Here is a 22524-nt window from a genome sequence, read left to right on the forward strand (position 1 = left end):
CAGTCACAGTGAAATTATAAAAGCCATCTAACAAAAGAAAGGATATGGAAATTAAATTTCTAGATTTAGAGGTGCGAACAGTTATAATTAAAACTGAAAAGGTACTCAAGTATCTTAGCAGACTCAATAAGTATTTCTAACCAATTGAATACAACAGAAAACCGCCAAAAATGAGAGAAAAGTCCACAATTTAAAAGTCATGTGGAGAAAATTGAAAAGATTGTGCACCACTGCCAGGAATCGGAATCTGAGAGATGAATTTATGAAAGCATAACAGTGTTAGTGCTAATCCAGAAAATTAATTTTAAAAATTACAGGGAGGAACAAAATTCAAACTGAAAAGATATAATATTTAGATCAAAATTGGGAAATTCTTGTTAACATGAAGCAAGATTAACTGGTGGGATTAATGTAAAGATACAGTAATGAATGCTGAAATCTTGAAATAATTCAAGAAACAAGTGGATACTACAATTGGATGATGTTGATGCATTATAACTGGATGACGTTCCACCATAATTATTGTGTGTACAGCCAAGTCTACTTAGGTATAATGCAAATATTTATTTTCAAATCTGCTAATGAAGATCATACATGCTGCTATTCTTCTCATAATAAACATCTACATAATGTTTTCCCTGACACACTTCTGTCCCAATGATCTATTTGCAATGCTCTGTATTGTAAAATGAAGGTGCAAGTGCAGATTGATTATGGATTTAAAATTGAAAAGACTCAGGATGATGAAACTACTTGTAGCTCAATCCTCATTGCTGCTGAGAGCTTTTCAAAAGGATTAGATGATCTGATTCAAAGTAGAAAGAAACTGTTTTCTGCAGGGTACCCTTAAGGGTACCTGCTCAGGACATTTGATGGGGTGAAGCTTATGAATCCATGACTGTGAGTTTGTTTTAGCTCCAAGGAATTAACAAAAATATCAGTCAAGATGCTCTAAACACTGGTTTCACGAACAGACAGCTGCTGGCAAAACTGGTCAATTTTCCTTTGCTTCACTAGTTTCTTGCAGAGCACACAAAGTGCAGTTCCATTAGTAGAATCCATGGTTCTGATTTGATTTGAATATTATTGTCACATGTACCTAGATACAGTGAGAAGTTTTGTTTGGTGTGCAGTACAGGCAGTTCATACCATAAAAATGTACAGAGCGAAAAATACGTTATAGCTGCAGAGAAGATGCACAAACAGCAGGATCAACATTAACTTTATAATTTGAGGGGTCAATTCAGAAGTCTAATAAAAGCAGGGAAGAAGCTGTTCTTGAATCTGTTGGTACACAGGTTTAAGCTTTTGTATTTTCTGCCCAGTGGAAGAGGTTGAAAGAAATTATAACTGGGGTGGGTAAACTGGTTGGAACAAATATCCTGATGAATTGAATAAATCACACAGTAAATAGGGCTTTAATAAAGGGACAGGTGGGAACATTCTTGAGGGATAAATTTAACCATAGTAAGTAAAACATCAATACTCCAAAGCTCAGCATTTTAGGTAAAAAGAAACAGGAAGGAAAAATGGGAGTAAGGAGGCGCAGGTTCAAATCCCATTCTGACAGCTGATGGAATTAAAACTCAATCAATAAATCCAGAATATGAAAGCTAGTTTCAGTAATGACGACCATGGAATGATAATTGATTGCTGTAATAGCCCATCTGATTCACTAATGTCCTTTAAGGAAGGAAATCTGCTTCCCCTGCCTGGTCTGATCTATATTCAACTCCAGACTCTCAGCAGTGTGGCTGATTCTGAACCACCTCTTAACAAGTCATTCAGTTCTAAGGAAATTAAAGGTGATAAATAAATTGCACAAAAGCATTTAAAACACAATTCTGGGGTGTTTGGCATGGTTGTGGAAGTACATAGGTGACTGCTATCACTCTCCACCTGAATGGTTCTACTACAAATAGGAAAGAACCCTCAAGACAAGACTGAATTTTGAAATGAGCTGCTGGTTCATGATTTCTCTGCATTTTCACTCTACCTCAAACATGGCCTTGCTTTTGAAGAAGATCACACCATTTTTGGATTGGTTGTGTCAGGCACAAAATCAAAGCTCCTAAGTGAAGCCTTCAAAGTTTGCTTTGCAGCGCTCCCTTTGACTATAATGAAAACACACTCAAGCTCTGCTTAACAGATATACCCTGGCAAACAAGAGGCAGCATCCAGAAAATAAAATAGATACATGAGCAGAATTAAGCCATTCAGCCCATTGAACCATGACTGATATGTTTCTCAACCCTGTTCTCCTGTTTTTTTCCCCATAACCCTCAATCCCCATACCAATCAAAAACCTATCCATCCGCCTAAAAGACACTAAATTACTTGACCTCCCCAGCCCTCTGAGGCAATGAGTTCCAGAGTCACGACTCTCTGGCTGAAGAAACTCCTCATCTCAATTCTGAAGGGTTTCCCCTTCACCCTGAGGCTGTGCATCCTTGGATCCCAGTCTCTCCCATTAGTGGAAACGTCACCAGGTCCACACTATCCAGGGCGATCAGTATCCTGCAAGTTTCAATCAAATCCCCCTCTATCAAGTACAAGCCTAAAGTCCTCAACCATTCCTCTTATGACAAGCCCAAAATACCCAGGATCATTCTTGTAAAACTCCTCTGGGTTCCCTCCAACCCCACCACATCTTTCCTCAGATACCGGGCCCAAAACTGCTCACAATGTTCCAAATGTGGTCTGACCAGATCTTTATATAGCCTCAGCAGTACATTTCTGAATAGGTGCAAACTGACAGTGGAGAAAGTTCAGCATGACCTGGATGCTCCTGTGCAACCTAGTCACAAAGTAAGCATTCATAAGTGCAGTAAGCAGTAAAGAAGGCAAGTTGTATGTTGGCCTTCATTACAAGAGGATTTTATGTTTTGCTGCAATTATACAGGGCATTGGTGAGGCCATTCCTGAAATACTGGGTGCAGTTTTAGTCTCCTTATCTGAGGAAGAATTTCTTGGTCTTTAGAGAGTGCAGCATAGGTTTACCAAATTGACTCCTGGGATGGCAGAACTAATGCACGAAGAGAGATTGGGTTGATTAGGATTGTATCCACTGTGTTTAGAAGAATGAGGGGGAATCTTATAAAATCCTATTAAATTCTCACAAGACTAGACAGGTTAGATGGAAGAAGGATGTTCCCAGTGGTGGGGGAGTCCAGAACCAGGGGTTATAGTTTAAGGATAAGGGGTAAATCTTTTAGGACTGGAGACAAGGAGAAATTTCTTCACCCAAACAATGGTGAGCCATTTTTAAAAAAAAAACTCATTCATGCAAAAATGCTGGCTAGGCCAACATTTTTTGTCCATCCCTAATTGCCCAGTTGGCAGTTTAGAATCAACCACATTGTTGTGGGTCTGGAGTCACATGTAGGCTTGGCTAGGTAACAATGACAATGACAGATTTCCAAAGATTTGGAGATGCTGGTGTTGGACTGGGGTGTACAAAGTTAAAAATCACACAACACCAGGTTATAGTCCAACAGGTTTAATTGGAAGCACACTAACTTTTGGAGCGACGCTCCTTCATCAGGTGATAGTGGAGGGTTTGATCGTAACACAGAATTTATAGCAAAAATTTGCAGTGTGATATAACTGAAATTATACATTGAAAAATTGATTGTCTGTTAAGCCTTTCATCTGTTAGAATACAGTGATAGTTTCACTTCTTTCATGTGTAAATCTCAAAACCTTTTTTTATATAAAAGTTGCATTCTCGGGTTAGCTGTTAACAATGGTGATAGCGAGACAATATGTTGAAGGTGTTAGCCCCCCTGTGTTCTCTGTCTATGACCTGATGTTTAGATTGATTCTAATCTAAAAAGTGAGATAAGAGTTTTACATAAATTCATGCAGTTTTTGAGCTCAGAGTTCTACATGAATGTATGCAGTTTTTGAACAAAGTGCAATGCAATTCTGCAAGGACAAATTCACCCCACAAAATGTGTGTGCGCATGTGGGTCTTTGTCTGTGTATGTCTGTCTGGGGTGGGGGTTGTGAGTGTGAGAGTGTGTGTGTGTGTGTGTGTGTGTGTGTGTGTGTGTGTGTGTGTGTGTGTGCGTGTGCGCGCGCATAGGGAGTGCAGAGTGCAGATTTCCAAAGGACATTCATGAACCAAATGGGTCTTTCTGACAATCGACAATGGATTCATGGTCATATTAGACCCTTACTTCCAGATTCTTTACTGAATTCAAATTCGACCATCTGCCATGGTGAATTTGAACCTGAGCCCCCAGAATATTAGCTGAATTTCTGGAATAATAATCCAGTGATAATACTACTAGGCCATTGCCTCCCCCAGACTGTGACATTAACCACCATAGAAAATGGTTGAGGCTGAAACATGGTGCGTTTTCACGAAGGAGATAGATATAGCTCTTGTGGCCAAAGGCATCAATGTATTTTGAGGGAGGATGATTAGGTTATTGAGCGCAATGGTCAGCCATGATCATAATAAATGGCATAACAGGCTTGAGGGGTTGAATGGCCTACTTTCTGTTCGTATCTTCTTTGTTTCTATCAAAGAAAATTGTGTAAATGTAGCCTTTAATGATCCAAACTGTGCAAAAATAGCACAAGATGACAGTTAAAGCATACTTTTGTACACGTTCGTCAGACCAAGGATATACAAAAATGTTGAAAAGATTACAATATTGTCAACTGCATAACCAAATTAAAAGATTTCTCAGGATGAATTGACAATTGCTCTGGTAAATGCTTGCTCATGATAAAGAAAGAAAAAGACATCACAGCTCCCCATAATGATTCTCTTTACAAAAGCCAGGAGAAGAATCACAAACCCCGTGCCTCCAGCTTCCAACTCCTGGGTCAACAGTGTTTGGCTGTTTAGTATCTTTAACTTCACCCGTCTCTCTGACATCCACACAACAACCTCATAATCATAATATTGTGCTACATAATTGCTTCTCATCTTGCCTTCCTAAAAATTACTCTAAGAATGACATGCACAGTATAATAATATTTATTTTATACTATTTTATTAATTACATCATTTTCTTTTAGGTATTGCCACATTTTAATGTGTTGATGCTTTTCGAACATTAGAAAGCATATGTTTATTTGGAGGAGTGTGTATTGATTAAATAGGAGAGGGCCTTAGTGGCATCCACATTTTTTGTTATCTGTGGGAAGTCTGAATCCCTGTCCCTTATGGATAATGAGAACCGAGTGCTCCCCCTGAAGTTTAAAGAATGAAAGGTAATTTCACTGAAATGTATACAATTCTGAAAGGGTTCAACACAGAAGATATCACAAAAATGTTTTCCCTAGTTGGAGAACATAGAACACAGGGTCAATTTTAGAATAAGAGGTTGATCTCTTAGGTCTGTGATGAGGAAAAATAAAAGTCACACAATGGGTTATGAATCTTGGGAATTATCTATCTCAGAAATCTACGAATGTTCAGTTGAGTACATTCCACAGTCCCACATTGTCCTTATATTCCCAATTCCTTAGGAATCCATTGAATTTGGTCTTGAATGCTCCTCAGCCAACAGAAACAACCTCTCAGCGGCTACCTTGTTAAGCCCCTTCAGAACCTTGTTTGTTTCAGTTACATGCCTCTCATCTCCCAAACTTTAGAGAATATAGACTCAACTTACTCAACCTTTCATCATAGGAAAACCTTAACATTCTAGGGACAAATCTAAAATATCTTCAGTGTCCTTAAATATAGAGACGGTATTTCACACAGTATTCCAAATGTGCTATTCCTAAAGCCCTGTACAACTGTAGTAAAATGTCTTTATTCCTGCACACCAATCCTCTTGCAAAAAGGTCAATATGCCATTAGCCTTATACACGAGTAGGAACAACAGTAGGTCAATCAGCACTTCAAGTCTGTTCTACCATTCAAGAAGATCATTGTTGATCTGATTTTATTCTCAATGCTACATTAATGTACATCCCTAACTACCTTTCATCTCCTTTACAATCAAGAAGTTCTCTCTTCCTTCAAAACATTTAAAGATTCTGTATCCATTGCTTTCTGAGGAAGTGAATTCCAAAGACTCAACCCTCAGAAAAAAATGTTTCCTCAGGTGTTTTAAATAGGCAGCTCCCCCTTTTTAAATGTTAACCCCCTACCTCTAGATTCACCCACCAGAGGAAACATCCTTTCAACATCCACCCAGTGAAGCTCCCTCAGGATTTTACGTTTCAATAAAGTCACTTCTGACTCTTCTAAATTCCAGAGGATACAGACCTAGCCTGCCTAACTTTCCTCATAAGGCAAATCTGCTCTTTCCAGATATTAATGTATTCTTGATTGCTTGCTGTACTTGCCTGTTACCAATCTGAGTTCCTTTTTTGACGATTTTCAAGTTCCTCTGAACATCAACATTTACAATATCATACCTTATAACAAATATTCTGCGCTTTGTTTCTACCACCAAAGTGAGTAATTTTACATTCATAATGTTATATTCTGTCTGCCAACTCCTTGCTCACTCACTTAAACAATGTCTGTTTGCAGCCTGTTCTCTTCAGACCTTATATTTTCACCTGGCTTTGTGCCATCAGCAAACTTATACAATTACTGTCTCTTTGTCCAAGACATTAGCACAGATTTAGATATGAAATAATTATCCAATGGCATAGCACATTAGCATGGCAAGTGCCTGAATTGCCAGTCTAATAGCATGCCTTTGCTCAAATAAATAAAAACCAGATTAAGTAATAATAACAATCTTACCTCCATAGAATAGTATAGTGTTGTGAAGAAGCAACTGGGCATCAGATTTAAACTCATCAAAACTTCTATATTTGTTTTCATTCAGTTTCTGAGAAGGAAATTGGAACAATGTTACAAATTCTTTGAGCACTAAATCTCACTGCAAGATCATTAGTTTAATAGAACTAATTACTCAATATCTGTTTTATTTTGAAGGATTTGATTGAATGCGATTTTTATTACCATTTTGAGAAAATACATTCCAAAAATGTAGAATTGAGCATTTAACTTCATTGTTTATACAATTTTAGAAGTTTTAAAATTTACTTTATATTGGGAGGCCTCATAACTCAGTGACACCAAAGTCAGAACACTAATGACAACTGTTTGCATTCATCATAAAATGATATGGCACAGAAGGTGGCCAGTTGGTTCTTCATGCCTTGATGATTCTTTGGAGATATCCAATTAATTCCATTTCCTTTGCACTTTACACACAGCACCACATTTTTGACTTCTTCAGGTATTTATTTAATTGCCTTTTGAAAACTGAGCCAGCTTGCATTACCTTAAGAGCAGTACATTTGCAGAAAGTGATGTTGCTGTCACTGCCTCTTTTGTCAATTAGCTTAAATTTGCACCCACCGTTTACCAACACTTCTGTTACTGAAAAAGGTATTTTCAAATTTTCCCTTAATCTTCTCTACTTGAAGGAAAATGACAACAGTTTCTTTTGTTTTTCTACCCATCTGGAATCTTCCATCCTTGGTACATTAAATTTCCAATAGATATGGACTTAATATAATAAATGCCCAATTGCAAAAGGTTTAACTATGCCGGTTCTTTACTTACCTCTTGTATGCTGGCAACGTCTATAGGCGTGTGCACCAATCTCCTGTACATTGGATGCTTGCTCTCCTTTCCTTTTTTACCGAGTTCTGAGGCCTGCAAAAATATTTTGTACACATGTAAAACCGAAATTAAAAACTTCAGTCAGTCGTTTGCCTGAGACACATACTTGCTAATGCAGTACCAATTTTTACTGCAGGAGACGTAGAATATAGAAGTTGAGATGCAATAGTGAATCAACATAAAATCTTTGTATAAACACAGCTAGCTTTATAATCCACACTACAGGAAAGATATTGAGCTCGTATAAAGGGCTCACAAACAGCTCACTAATATGGGAGATTAACTGCAAGCGACTTAGAGTCAGAGAGAGACTCAGAGTTCAACAGCACGGAGACAAGTCCTTTGGCACATACTGGTCCATGCCAACCAAAATATCCACCCACGCTAACCCCATTTTCCTGCACTTGGCCCATATCCTTCTAAACCTTCGCCCCCACCCCAGCCAACCACTTCCACTGGCAGTTCATTCCATATGCATACCACGCTCTCTGCGTAAAAAAAGTTGCCCCTCAGGTTCCTTTTTATTCTTTTCCTTCTAATCTTAAACTGATGTCTTATAGCCCTCAATTCTCCAACCCTGGGAAAAAGGCGGAGTGCATTCACCCTATCCATGCCTCTCACAATCTTATACAGTTCTCTCAGGTCCCCCTTTAGTTGCCTGTGCTCTAAAGAAAAAAGTCCTAGCTGGTCCAACCTCTCTCTTTGGCTCAGACCATTAAGTCCTGGCAACACCCTTGCAAATTTCTTCTGAACTCTTTCCAGTTTAATAACATTCTTCCTATAGCAAGGTGACCAAAACTCCAAGTCCGGCCTCACCAATATCCTGTACAACTACAACATAACTTCCCAACTTCTATACTCAATGCCCTAACTGATGAAGGCCAGTGTGCCAAAAGCCTTCATTACTGCCCTGTCTACCAGTGACTCCACTTTCAGAGAACTGTGCACTTGAACTCTAAGGTCCTTTTGTTCCATTACACTCCTTAAGGCCCTACCATTCACCACAAAACTCCTACCTCAATTTGACTTTCCAAAATGCAAGACCTCACACATATCTATATAAAACTCCATTTGCCATTTCTCATTCCACTCCTCCGGGTGATCAAGGTCCTGCTGCAATTTCTGACAACGTTCCTCACTGTCCACATTACCTCCTATTTTAGTGTCATCCGCAAATTTACTAATCATGCCTTGTACATTCTCTTCAAACCAGTGATATAGATAACAAACAGCAATGGGCCCAGTACCGAGTCCTGAGGCACTTGAATAGTCACAGGCCTCCAGTTCAACAAGCATCCTTCCACTATTACTCTATGCTTCCTACCATCAAGCCAATTGTGTATCCAACTTGTCAGCTCCCCCTGGATTCCATGCAATCTAACCTTCCAGAACAGCCTACCCCATGTGGAATGTTATCAAAGGCCTTACTCAAGTCCATATAGACTACATCCACTGCCCTGCCTTAGTCAACCTTCTTGGGTTAGGAGAGAGAGGAGAGAAAGAGAATTTTCTTCACATCGGATTTGCGAGGCTATGCACCAGGGGCGTTTTGATTGAAGCAGAGACAATGTCAACATTTAAGAATAGGTTAGATCAGCAATCAAACAATAAAGAGAGCAGGGCAGGCATGTGATCAAGACTCTGGCTGGAGGATAAACACTAAAATGCACTAATTAGGCTAATCATTCTGTTTCCCAGCTGCATTTTCTATGTAATTCTACATAACTTGGCATCCAGTTTCCTATTTCTGGATTAGTGGGGCTGGAAGAGCACAGCAATTCAGGCAGCATCCGAGGACAGGCAAAATCGACGTTTCGGGCAAAAGCCCCTTTTTATTCCTGATGAAGGGCTTTTGCCCGAAACGTCGATTTTGCCTGTCCTCGAATGCTGCCTGAATTGCTGTGCTCTTCCAGCCCCACTAATCCAGAATCTGGTTTCCAGCATCTGCAGTCATTGTTTTTATCCAGTTTCCTATGCATATCTCTATTTGACTAGATTCAAATACATTTTGTCCAAAAAGCTATAAATTGACTTTTCACTTTAAAAAAATTAATTTGACATGAAGTAATGAAAAGATCAAAAAGGTTTTTGGTAAATGGTTACTCAGAAAACATGCAATATCCTTGTACGTTGAAGCACATATTTTCAAGTGGTATAAAATCCCATCTCAATCTCAATAACATCTGAAAGAAAAGTAATCTTGAACTTAATTGAACACAAATTTCTGGTGCAAACATTCATTCAATATTGAATTTCTGACATCTAATTGAAGATATATTAAGGCACTGCAAAACTAAGACTACAATGCTTTTTAGATTTTACATAAGTTAAAAGGTGATCTAAGTTTTTAACAAACAACTTAAAACTAATCCAACTACTCTCTTCCAATATTCCTCAATTTCATTTGTGCTTTTACTTTCTCCTTTCAAACTAAAAGTCAACAATTTCTGCCTTAATTATTATTTGCAAATTAAATTCCATGCTAACTGCTGGTTATCAAGCTCTCTCTTTTAATTGTACTTCTGGCTCCAGAAGTGACAATTTTAAATTGATTGCATCTTATCACCAACTCCTCAGGAGTAATCTTTCCCTATTCACCTTCATCAGAGTTTTCTTTTAAAATTAAATCTTTCAGCTTTCTCTGCTCTGATGGCTATATTTTCAAACTCTCAATTCCCTCAGTATCACCAAAGCCTGATCCTGTTATAAATTTCACTTTTGTCTTCCATTACAAGATTGACTGCATGGTTTTGAAAAAAAAATGTTGAAAATTAAAACATAACCCACAAGCTTTTTTTGGGAATCTAATTTGATGCACAAGTCAATGACCTAGAGTAGCTCACCAGCCAAAGGCAAAGGTGTTCAGATTTGAACCAGCAGAATGATAACCTTAAAAAAGGTACAGATTTTTTAAAATGAAGGTCTCATCATTTCTCAATTTCAAAAGCAAGACATTTCATGTTGCCATCACTGTACCCTTTAATAAAAAAAATTAGTGATTCACCAAGTTGCGATCCATGTTTAGAAACTTCTTTATACAGCTTGAGGTTTTGCACTTGCTAAATGTGTTTGTAAAGCAAACACATTTCTGCCAAACATTATACCTAATTTGGAATTCACAAATATTTGTTATTCACAGAAACCATGTTCAAAATGGCAACTTCCGACAAATGCAAGTTTTATGATGCCTGGGATAACTGATTGCATAGCATTCTTAAATCGGTTCAGGTTTATCTAAATATTAAGGACTATTTGCACAATGTTTTGGAGGGTACTGGGGTAGAGAAAGAGTGCTCCCTTTTCTTACCTAATTCTGAAGTCCCTTTTTAAATAAACCTTTATTACTTTGAAGAATAAATCTTACTTTTATCGCCTTCCCCTAAAGTTTTATTGCAACATCTGAGTTCAATATGCACCAGTGTGTAGATCAGTCACATAAAAATGATCTATGGGCAAGCACCTCGAATGACTCAAAATAAATTAGAATTCATTTTCGTTCTTGCAACCATGATTGACTTGAGATTTAGTACATAATAAACAAAATAAAATAAATAATTAGAAGGCCCAAAGGCCAATTTCTAGGATTGAAACATGATATAAAACTATGTTGTATAAATAAAGCCAAACAGTGACTATATCAACTAACTTAATGATGCTATTGCAACATTCATATCCGAAGTTTGTCAAGCGAGATTAAAAACACTAAATCTCAAGAGGCAACGAAGTTTAGTTGGGGAAAACAAAAGGAGTGGAGAACCATCATAACAGTACTAATAAATATGCCATCAAACTTTCATTACCACTTAATCAAAAATTTGGACACAGACACCAAAGTATTTTACTTACTGTTGTTAAACATTAAATATTTTTAAGATTACAAGCAATAAAATTTGACTTTGAAACTCTGGATAATTATTTTTAAAAGACCGAGCAGGCCAAACAAAATCTTTTTCATCAGTTAAAGGCAAGTTTACAATAAGATCAAACTCTTCAGAATGCAGGTTTTTGGGTGAAACAAACGAAAGACTTTATTTTGGATAGCAGTATTATGTTCAAAGCAACCTGTTTGGCTAAGAAAACATGTGCAATATTGAAGCTTTGAAATTGAATACAACTTTATTTTAGAAACAAAAACAGAAGTTGTTGGAAAAGCTCAGCAGGTGAAAAGAAATGAGAGTTAACGTTTTGGGTCCAATGACCCTTCCTCAGAAAAGTAGGATATTCTTCCACAATTCTAAATGGCCAGCCTCTTATTCTGAGGCTTAGTCCCTTTATTCCAGGCCCTGCAAACAGGGGGAAATATTTCTGCTGCCACCAGAATTGTACATAACACTCAGTGGCAGTTTCAACAAGGTTCTATACAATTTAAGCAAGACTTTTTAAAACCAGTACTTAAATCCTCTTTGATTGCGTTACTTTTAATCCAATGACGTATGGTCTTATTCAATGAGATCTTGGCTGATCTAACATTCCTTAACTTCACTTTTTTGTCTTTTCCCTTTAAACTGCTTTTCCCTAACTGATTAAAAATGAATTCATCCCAGCTTTGAACATACTTAACCCTAGCTGACTCAGCCTTGACAGCCCTTTGTCATAAAGAATTCCACAAGTTCAGAAAAAAAACGCTTATCTGTTTTAAATAGGTTCTTAATCTGAGGTTATGCCATCTAATCTCAGACTATGCCACAACGGAAACAACTTCTCCACATCTACGCTGTCAAGTCCCCTAAGAATCTTAGATGTTTCAATAAGGTCACCTCTTATTCTTCTAAATTCTAACGAGTGCAAGTCCAATCTACTCAAACTCTCCATATAAGACTGTCTCTCGAAACACACCAATTCAGTGAACTGTATGTATGTGGACTGCCTCTAATGCCAGTTTTATTTCCTTAGACAAGGAGGCCCAAACTGTTCACAGTGTTACAGCTATGGTTTGACTAGTGTCTTTATGTAGTTTTGGCAAAACCTCTCTACTTTCATGCTAGATTCCTATTGAAGACCAACATTCCATTTGCCTTCCCTTTACCCATTGAACATGAATGCCAGCTTTGTGAGATTCATAGGCGAGGACTCCCAAATCCTACTATTTGGTAGCCTTCTGCAGTCTTTCTTCAATTAAATAATATATATCACTTCTATTCTTCCTGCCAAAATGCCACAACCTCATATTTTCCCATATTATATTCCATCTGCCAATTTTGCCCACTCGCTCTACCTGTCTATATTCCTCTGTAGCCTCCTTGTGTCATCCTCACTACTTACCTTCCCACCAATTCCCCAATGCTGCCTACTCATTCGCTGTGGACGCTTCCCCAGCTGCACCAAACACAACAGCAATGCCGACCATTTTCATCTCCATTAATGCTTCTTCATCTCTCATTCCAAAAGGAAACAACAACACACAATCGGGCATAAAGTGGAGAAGGGTGATGGGGTTGCTCGACTTTTAGCTCCTTGCCTCTTATGAGAGAATCCTGACTCTGACCCCCAAGTGACTGACTAAGAGACTAAGCCCTTGCACTGTTATTGGAGACTGCTCTTGACTTTCTATGCTGATTGTTCCCTCTGACAAAAGACTACCCCTTTTGACTATACTGAGGCTTGCTAACAACCACAACAAGCTTTACGCCTTTGAGTTTACACTAAATGGCAAGTTGAGACAGAAGTAACGTGAGCCTGGATGCTGTGGCTGAGAGGGCAATGTACAAAAAGGCAAGGTAATGATGCTGTAACCATCTACTAAGCTAGTGCAAGCACTATGACAATGAGTGAAGAGCCTGGAAAATACAGTCTATTTCAGTCCATGAGCTGGGAGCTATATCTTGAGTCAGAGTCCTTGCAGTACCGTTTAACTGAGTTTCTTGTGTGGCCCCAAAGGCAACTCACCTCTGCGTGTGTCAAAAGCACAATGCTGGAGCAAGATTCTCCTGCCATCAAGTTTGAGCCAGCAAATGTGGCAAGGTCTTTCTGCCACACATCTCGTCATAATCCATCCTGCACAGACCCCCATAAAGATTCTGCCCATACGAAATGTTTAGTTTCTCTCACATTTCCTTATTCTCCATTCTAAATTGTCCACTCAGTCTGCAAAGGGCCCATATTTTCTAATATGTTTCTTTTGATATCTGATCTAATAATACTCCATTTCCTGCCTTTTGCACATAAACCTTGGTTCCCTTATTGATTAAATATCAGTCTTCTCCACCTTGAACATACTTAGCAACCCAACTTGTACAGATCTCCGAAGTAAATAATCCAGCAGATTAATCAGCCTCAGGAGAAAATCCTCCTCATCTGTGTCTCAAATGGGCAATTCCCTGCTCTGAGATTATACCATCTGGTCCTATACTCTTCCACAAGGGGTAACAATCTCTCTGCATCTACCTTGTCAAGCCCCTAAAGAATCCCATATGTTTCAAAAAGGCTACCTCTCATTCTCCTGAACTCCAATGAGATCAAGCTCAACCTATTCAATTTCTCCTAAGAAAGTCAATCCGTATCCAGAATCAATTTAATTCCTCTTCTCTGGACTGCCTTCAATGCCAGTACAGAACCACCTCGGTTATCCGAACATTGATTATCCAAGTTTTGGATTATCTGAACAATTTCAAGGTCCCGATGCTTGGGTAAACTGTGTTATCCGAACATTCAATTATCCGAACAAAATGCTTCCAACCTGTGTCGTTCGATAGTCGATAGTCCTGTGGATGACAGGAGAAATCGTACAACTAGCGGTTGACAGGAGAAATCGTACGACTAGCGGATGGCAGGAGATATCGTACGACTAACGGTTGACAGGAGAAATCGCACGACTAACGGTTGACAGGAGAAATCGTACGACTAGCGGATGACAGGAGAAATCGTACGACTAGCTGATGACAGGAGAAATCGTACGACTAGCTGATGACAGGAGAAATCGTACGACTAGCTGATGACAGGAGAAATTGTACGACTAGCGGTTCATAGGAGACATCGTACGACTAGCGGTTGACAGGAGACATCGTACGACTAGCGGATGACATGAGAAATTGTACGACCAGCGGTTTATAGGAGACATCGTACGACTAGCGGTTGACAGGAGACATTGTACGACTAGCGGTTGACAGGAGAAACTGTACGACTAGCGGTTTATAGGAGACATCGTACGACTAGCGGTTGACAGGAGACATCGTACGACTAGCGGATGACATGAGAAATCGTACGACTAGCGGATGACAGGAGAAATCGTACGACTAGCGGATGACAGGAGAAATCGTACGACTAGCGGGTGACCGGAGAAATCGTACGACTAGCGGATGACCGGAGAAATCCGACCACTAGCGGATGACCGGAGAAATCGTACGACTAGCGGATGACAGGAGAAATCGTACGACTAGCGGATGACCGGAGAAATCGTACGACTAGCGGATGACAGGAGAAATCGTACGACTAGCGGATGACAGGAGAAATCGTACGACTAGCGGATGACAGGAGAAATCGTACGACTAGCGGATGACAGGAGAAATCGTACGACTAGCGGATGACAGGAGAAATCGTACGACTAGCGGATGACAGGAGAAATCGTACGACTAGCGGATGACAGGAGAAATCGTACGACTAGCGGATGACAGGAGAAATCGTACGACTAGCGGATGACAGGAGAAATCGTACGACTAGCGGATGACAGGAGAAATCGTACGACTAGCGGATGACAGGAGAAATCGTACGACTAGCCAAGAGGAAAAGGGAAGCGTAGATAGGTCCAGGCAGCTAACAGAACAGGCCTTGGAGGAATATCAGGAGAGTAGGACCAGTCTTAAACGAGGAATCAAGCGGGCTAAATGGGGTCATGAATAGCTTTAGCGAGCAGAAGTAAGGAGAATCCCAAAGCCTTTTATTCTTTTATAAGTAGCTAGTGGGCAACTAGAGAAAGGATTGGTCCATTAAAGGATATGGAAGGGAGACTGTGCGTTGAATCTGAGAGAATGGGAGAGATTCTGAATGATTACTTTGCATCAGTGTTCACTGAGGAGAAGAACATGGTGAATGGTGAGACTAGAATAGACTTGATTACTCTGGATCACATTAAGTAGGGAAGATGTGTTGGGTAGGCTAAAGGATATTAAGGTGGACTAATCCCCAGGACTGGATGGCATCTATCCCAGGTTGCTGAGGGAGGTGAGAGAGGAAATAGCTGTGGCCCTGACAGATATCTTTGTAGCACCCTTAAACACAGGTCAGGTGCCGGAGGACTGCAGGGTTGCTCATGTTGTCCCTCTGTACAAGAAGAGTCGTAGGGATATTCCGGGTAGCTACAGACCAGTGAGCCTGATGTCAGTGGTGGGAAAGTTGCTGGAGAAGGTACTGAGGGATAGGATCCATTTATATTTAGAAAAGAATGGACTTATCAGCGATAGGCAACATGGTTCTGTGTGGGGGAGTTCGAGCCTTATCAACTTAGAGTTCTTTGAGGAAGCAACCAAGTTGATAGATGAAGGAAAGGCTATAGATGACATATACATGCACTTTGGTAAGACATTTGATAAGGTTCCCCATGGTAAACTAATAGAGAAGGTGAAGTCACATGGTGTGCAGGGTGTTCTAGCTTTGATAAGGAACTGGTTGAGCAACAGGAGACAGAGAGTAGTAGTTGAAGGGAGTTTCTCGAAATGGAGAAAGATGACCAGGGGTGTTCCACAGGGATCAGTGCTGGGGCCACTGCTGTTTGTGATATACATAAATGATCTGGAAGAGGGCACTGTTGGTACGATCAGCAAGTTTGCAGATGGCACACAGATTGGTGGAGAGACAGACAGACTGGAGAGTTGGGCGGAGAAGTGGAAGGTTGGAGTTCAATTCGGGAAAATGTATGGTGATGCATTTTGGGAAGTCTAATTCTCAAGCGAATCTCCAGTAAACAGAAGAGTCTTGGGAAAAGTTGATGAGCAGAGGAGTTAAGGTCTATTGTACCCTGGAGGTTGCTGCACAGGTGGATAGAGTGCTCAAGAAGGCATATGGTATGCTTGCCTTCAGTGGACAGGATATTGAGTGTAATAGCTGGTAGGTCATGTTAAAATTGTACAAGACTTTGGTTCTGCTGCATTTAGAATACTGCTTTCAGTTCTGGTCGCCACATTACCAAAAGGATGTGGACGCTTTGTAGAGGGGGCAGAGAATGTTTACGTGGATGTTGCCTGGTGTGGAAGATGCTAGCTATGAAGAGAGGTTGACTAGGTTAGGTTTGTTTCCATTAGAAAAAAGGAGATTGAGGGGGTACCTGATTGAGGTCTACAAAATCATGAAGGATATAGACAGGGTAGATAGAGATAAGCTTTTTCCCCCAGAGTGAAGGATTCAATAATGAGAGGTCACGCTTTTAAGATGAGAGGTGAAAAGTTTAAGGGAGATACACGCGGCAAGTACTTTACACAGAGGGTGGTAGGTGCCTGGAACGCATTGCCAGCAGAGGTAGTAGAGGCAGGCACACTAGATTCATTTAAGATGCGTCTGGACAGATGCATTAGTAGGTGGGGTTCAGAGAGATACGACTGCTTAGGAATTGAGCGACAGGTTTAGACAGTAGATGTGGATCAGCTCAGGCTTGGAGGGCTGAAGGGCCTGTTCCTGGGCTGTAAATTTTCTTTGTTCTTTGAGGTTGCCCTGTATATCTCTCTTTACATAAGGGTACAAAAACTATTCACAGTATTCCATCTGTGGTCCGACCAGTGCCTATAAATAGCTTTACCGAAATCTTCCTTGGGTTCGATTCTATCCTTGGGCGACTGTGTGTGGAGTTTGCACCTTCTCCCCATGCCTACTTAGGTTCCTCCAGGTGTTCCAGTTTCCCCCCATAGTTCAACGATGTGCAGGTTAGGTGGATTAGCCATGGAAAATGCAGGGTCACAGGGATAGGGTAGGGAGTGGGTTCTATGATTCTATGAAAATTACCCACAGTACTCCAGACATGGTCTCAGCGGCATTTTGCACATTTTCAGTAAGATCTACCTATTCTTACACTCCAATCGCCTTGAAATAATAGCCAACATTCCATTAGCCTTCCAGATTACCTGCTTCAGCTGTGTGCTAGCTTTCTGTGTTTGTGCATAAGTAACCACAAGTCCCTTTGTGTTGCAGCCTTCTGCAGTTTAATAACATTGTTCTTTTGCTCACCCTTCCAAAAGAACAACTTCACATTTTCCCACATTACACTCCATTTGCCACTTTTTTTTGCCCACAAGCTTAACTTATCAGTACCTCTCTGCAAAATATTTGTATGCCTCTTGTAAACTTGTCTTTTCACCTATTTTTGAGTTTTGTCTAAATTTGGCCACAGTGCATTCACTCCTTTCCTCCAAGCCATCCCAGCACTCATCCCTTTGGAACTGCAATGGTCACAAGTCACCAACCTGAAAAAGAACACCTTATCCCCATTTGCTGTTTCTTGCCCTTAAGCTAATGTGTTATCTACGCCAATATACTACTTCCAACACAGTGAGTTGCTATCTTATGTCACAACATTTTGTGAGATACCTTGTCAAACAGCTTCTGGAAGTCCAAATATAACACCGATTCCCCTCTAGCCGCTCTGGTTGAGACTTCCTCGAAAAAGTCTGATAAACTAGACATGATTTCCCTTTCACAAAGCCATGTTGACTTTGTTTGATTAGACTGTGATTTTTCCAAATATTCTCTCTTACTTCCTTAATAACTGATTCCAATACTTTGCCAACAACTTTTGCTCGGCTAATTGGCCTAATACCCACTTTTTGCCTTCCTCCCTTTTTGAGCAGGGGTGTCACATTGGCAGTTTTCCAATCCTCTGGTACTCCACCAGAAAACAAAGATTTTAGGGGAAATTACAAACAATGCATCCACTATCTCTGTAGGTATCTCGTTCAGGATGCAAGTCATCAGAGCCAAAGGACTTATCTACTTTTACTTCCATTAGTTTCTCTAGTGATAATTTTATTTCTTGTTTCAGGAAACTAAGAAAAAATTGTAAAACTACAAGAAATTAGAAAACAACGAAAGCAGGAATTCCAACCTCTAATGATACTTCAAGGTGATAGTTTAGTGGTATTATCGCTGGACTGTTAATCCACAGACCCAGGTAATGTTCTGAGTAGTCAGGTTCAAATCCAGCCAAGGCAAATTATGGAATTTTAATGCAGTGAAAAATCTAGAATTAAGAGTCTAATGATGATCATGAGTCCATTGCCGATTGTCAGGAAGGAAACCTGTGTGGGATGAAACCTGGTCTGGCCTACACGTGACTCCAGACCCACCGCAATGAGGCTGATCCTTAACTGTGCTCTGGGCAATTAGGGATGGACTCTAAATACTGACCTGGTCAGTGATGCCCTCATCTCATGAATGAATTTAAAAGACTTCAGTAAATTCCTCAGATAGTATAGCTTGACATCTTCTGCTAACATGATTTGGAATATAAAGTTCCAATTTGCATTTACTACTAACCTTGCAAAAACGATCGTAGGAACTTCCATCTCCAAAAGTGGTTACCTTATTACAGATATACTGTTGCTGAAACAATGCCTGACTTGTAAGAAACATTAACTGCAAAATCATTTGTTGTTTAATCCCTTCATTTTATTTAAAATAAATTCTATAGCACCTGGCTAAAAAAAAAGTGGACTGCAACTTTCAAAATAAAAGTGTCAAAGACGTAAAATGATACTTCATCGAAACAAAAAAAAATTCACATCTAACTTGAGGAAATTATAATAGGACAATTATTGTCTATTGTATTGCAATCTGAATTCATATAAAGTAAATTTAAAACAACTGTAACAACTCAATGTGTGATAACCATTGTGAAATATCTCGCAGGAATAAAAAGCATAATTAAGGGCACTGGTGACATTCGAAACACAGTTGAAGGCCATGTTGAGCGAGCAGAAATGAAATATACAAACATTCTTTAGTTAAATGGTATTCTTTTGGTTTCTATTTTTCCTTCATGTAATTTATAATAATTTATAATAATTTAATGTAATTTATAATACATCAAAAAGGAACAATACCAGTCACATAAACTAATGCACGGTTAACTTACTGCAGTTTGCAAACCACAGATCTGTATTTCTTTCTTAAAACAGATACTCACCCTCTCCTTCATGCGAGAAACAATGTAACCCAAATATCGGCCCATAGCTTGCTTGGTTGTGTTCTTCTTTTTCATGCTCTGTTAGGAATAGCAGTTAAATTAGTCAACTATTGCTCACTGACCAACCTACTGTAACAATTAGCAAAGTAACTCAGACACTTATTTTCAGCCACTTGGCATCTCCAAAGATACATGTGATATCACATGTTAGGTCTATTTGATTTACAACACTGACAGATAATTTTTCAAAGCATATTACGCAACATAATTAAATCTGAAAGAAAGTGTGCCAGAAAGTCTATTCAAGATAATTTTAAAAATTTAGAATTATTGAACATAGGAAAACATTGGCCAAGCACCATGAAAGCCATCAACTATTATTCAGAATAGGGTTCCACTTTCAAGACTGTGGTAGACAATAGCGAACCTTCAGTTCTCATTACATTCTTTTATAAAATAGAACTCTCTTTGCAATGCACATCATGACTCAGCAGATGCTTTACTGGACAGTAAAGTAATGCCAAACAATGTAATTGTACCAAATAAAAAGATAATAAATGTAAATTTTGAAACAATGGAAATGTTCGGTACAAATCATGATAATTATACATCAAACGTGACATGAATACGAGGTACGTAGTTATTCTGGGGATACTGAAAGTGGTTTATTTCTCACATACTTATAAAACAAATTAAGTACCCATTTACAAAAATGAAATAAAATGTATGCGAGTTCACAATAAGCTTAGATTTTACTGTTATCTTAGCTGCTTGACCATTTCAAAGATTCCATGTCATTTACAAAGTCTTGAGAGCTTTCAGCAGTAATGAGATCTCAATTTTTCTGCATAGGTTTATGCAACTTAGCCTTCAATCTGTTATAAAAGCAACATGAGTGTATTTATGCAATATTAGATTAGATTCCCTCCAGTACGGAAACAGGCCCTTTGGCCCATCAAGTTCACACCGACCCTCTGAAGAGTAACCCACCCAGACCCATTTCTCTCTGACTAATGCACCTGACACTATGGGTAATTTAGCATGGCCAATTCACCTGGCTTGCATACCTTTGGACTGTGGGAGGAAACCGGAGCACCCTGAGAAAACCCACGCAGACACAGGGACAATGCGCACACTCCACACAGACAGTCACCCAAGGCTGGAATCGAGCCTGAGTCCCTGGCGCTGTGAGGCTGCAGTGCTTACCACTGAGCCGCTGTGCTGCCCAATTACTTCAAGGTTTTCTACTGCTCAAATGGCAAAAGAATAAAGGTACTCCTTTTAAAATTCCATTCAAATCTCCAGCCCCATACTGTTCCCGATGCTTCTCTGTTGCAACTCATCTCTTGCGTAAACCTTCATTTGCACCTTTGCTACAGCAAAGAAACTAACAGCCAAATACCTTACTCCTCCCAAGTCCTATTTTAACTTGAGACTTAACTATTTTAATGCATTCCTGACTGGTCTCGCACATTCTCTTCTGTGCAAACTTAAGGCCATCCAAAATTCTGATACCATACATCTCAATCCACATCAAAACCATTCCCATACTCGCCCTGAATTACAAACCTTTGGCCATGTGACCCAACATTTTACGTGGCTTGATGTCATACTTTGTATTACAATGCTCCGATGAAGTGTTTTGGTAGGTTTCAGAACTTGAAATGTGCTATAGAAATGTAAACTGCTGTTGCAGCCATTCCATAATTTCAGAAAATTTGAAGACCAGTCCTCTCTTCTCAAAACTGATCACTGTTGATGGTAGAGATTTAAAATAACATATTTTGCTGTCAAAATGCGGACAAAAAAAATGATGTGCCTACAAAAACTAAGCCACTGTACATTAATACAATGGGATCACTAATCAACTGAAATCCTGAAATATTTCTAAAAATATTGTCCAAGAGGCATAGAAATAAAATAGAATCATACACCCTTGTAACTCTCAAATTCTTTCATACTGGAATAGATTGTCATATAGGACCATGAAATATAGGAGCAAAATTAGACCATCTGGCCAGTGGGTCTGCTCTATCATTCAATCATGGCTATGTTTCTCAATCCTATTCTTGTCTTCTCCCCATAACCCTTGATCCCCTTACAATCAAAAACCACACTGTCATAAATACACTCACTGACTTGGCCTGCACAGCCTTCTGCTAATTGTTTCATGCAGTCACCATCTGTGGTTGAAGAAATTCCTCATCTCAGTTCTGAAGAGCCGTCCCTTCATGCTGAGGCTGTGTGCTCAAGTCCTAGTTTCTCCCACTAATGGAAACATCGTCTCCACATCCACTCTCTCCCAGCCTCTTGAATTCTGTAAGTTTCAATGATATCCCCCTCCTCATTTTTCTAAACTCCATCAAGTATAGACAGACTGCTCAACTGCCCCTTACACGACAAGTACTTAATTCCTGAAATATTTTCTGTGAGCAGTTAAAAAGGGAGCTTCGACAAAAGATGGGGAATTATAGACCAGTTAGCTTAACCTCTATAGTGGGGAAGATGTCGGAGACTATTATCAAGGAAGAAAGAGCAAGGCACCTAGATAAAAATTGTCCCATTGGGCAGACATTGGGTTCACGAAAGGTAGGTCATGCCAAACAATTCTTTTGGAATTCTATAAAGACATTACAAGCACCATGGACAATGGGGACCCAGTGGATGTGATGCACCTAGATTTCCAAAAGGCCTTTGACAAGGTGCCACACAATAGGCTGCTGCATAAGATAAGGATGCATGTCATTACGGGTAAAGTATTAGCATGGACAGAGGAATGGTTGACTAACACGAAACAAAGAATGTT

General features: G+C 39.5%; 1 protein-coding gene across 4 annotated transcripts in view; it reads right to left on the bottom strand.

The window, feature by feature from the left end:
• zmynd11 (zinc finger, MYND-type containing 11) overlaps positions 1 to 22524 on the bottom strand; it is a 199753-nt gene that overhangs the window by 66971 nt on the left and 110258 nt on the right. For all 4 annotated transcript variants that reach the window (XM_087987554.1, XM_087987552.1, XM_087987553.1 and 1 more), the window contains 3 exons: positions 19719 to 19796; positions 7556 to 7648; positions 6725 to 6812 (listed from right to left, as the gene is read on the bottom strand). In XM_087987554.1, coding sequence (XP_087843680.1) covers positions 6725 to 6812; positions 7556 to 7648; positions 19719 to 19796 — 259 coding nt within the window. The remainder of the gene's footprint in view (positions 1 to 6724; positions 6813 to 7555; positions 7649 to 19718; positions 19797 to 22524) is intronic.

Source organism: Chiloscyllium plagiosum, unplaced genomic scaffold (assembly GCF_037043375.1).
Source record: "Chiloscyllium plagiosum isolate Xiang-an unplaced genomic scaffold, Cpla_swu_hap1 HiC_scaffold_5, whole genome shotgun sequence".
NCBI classification, from domain to species: Eukaryota; Metazoa; Chordata; class Chondrichthyes; order Orectolobiformes; family Hemiscylliidae; genus Chiloscyllium; species Chiloscyllium plagiosum.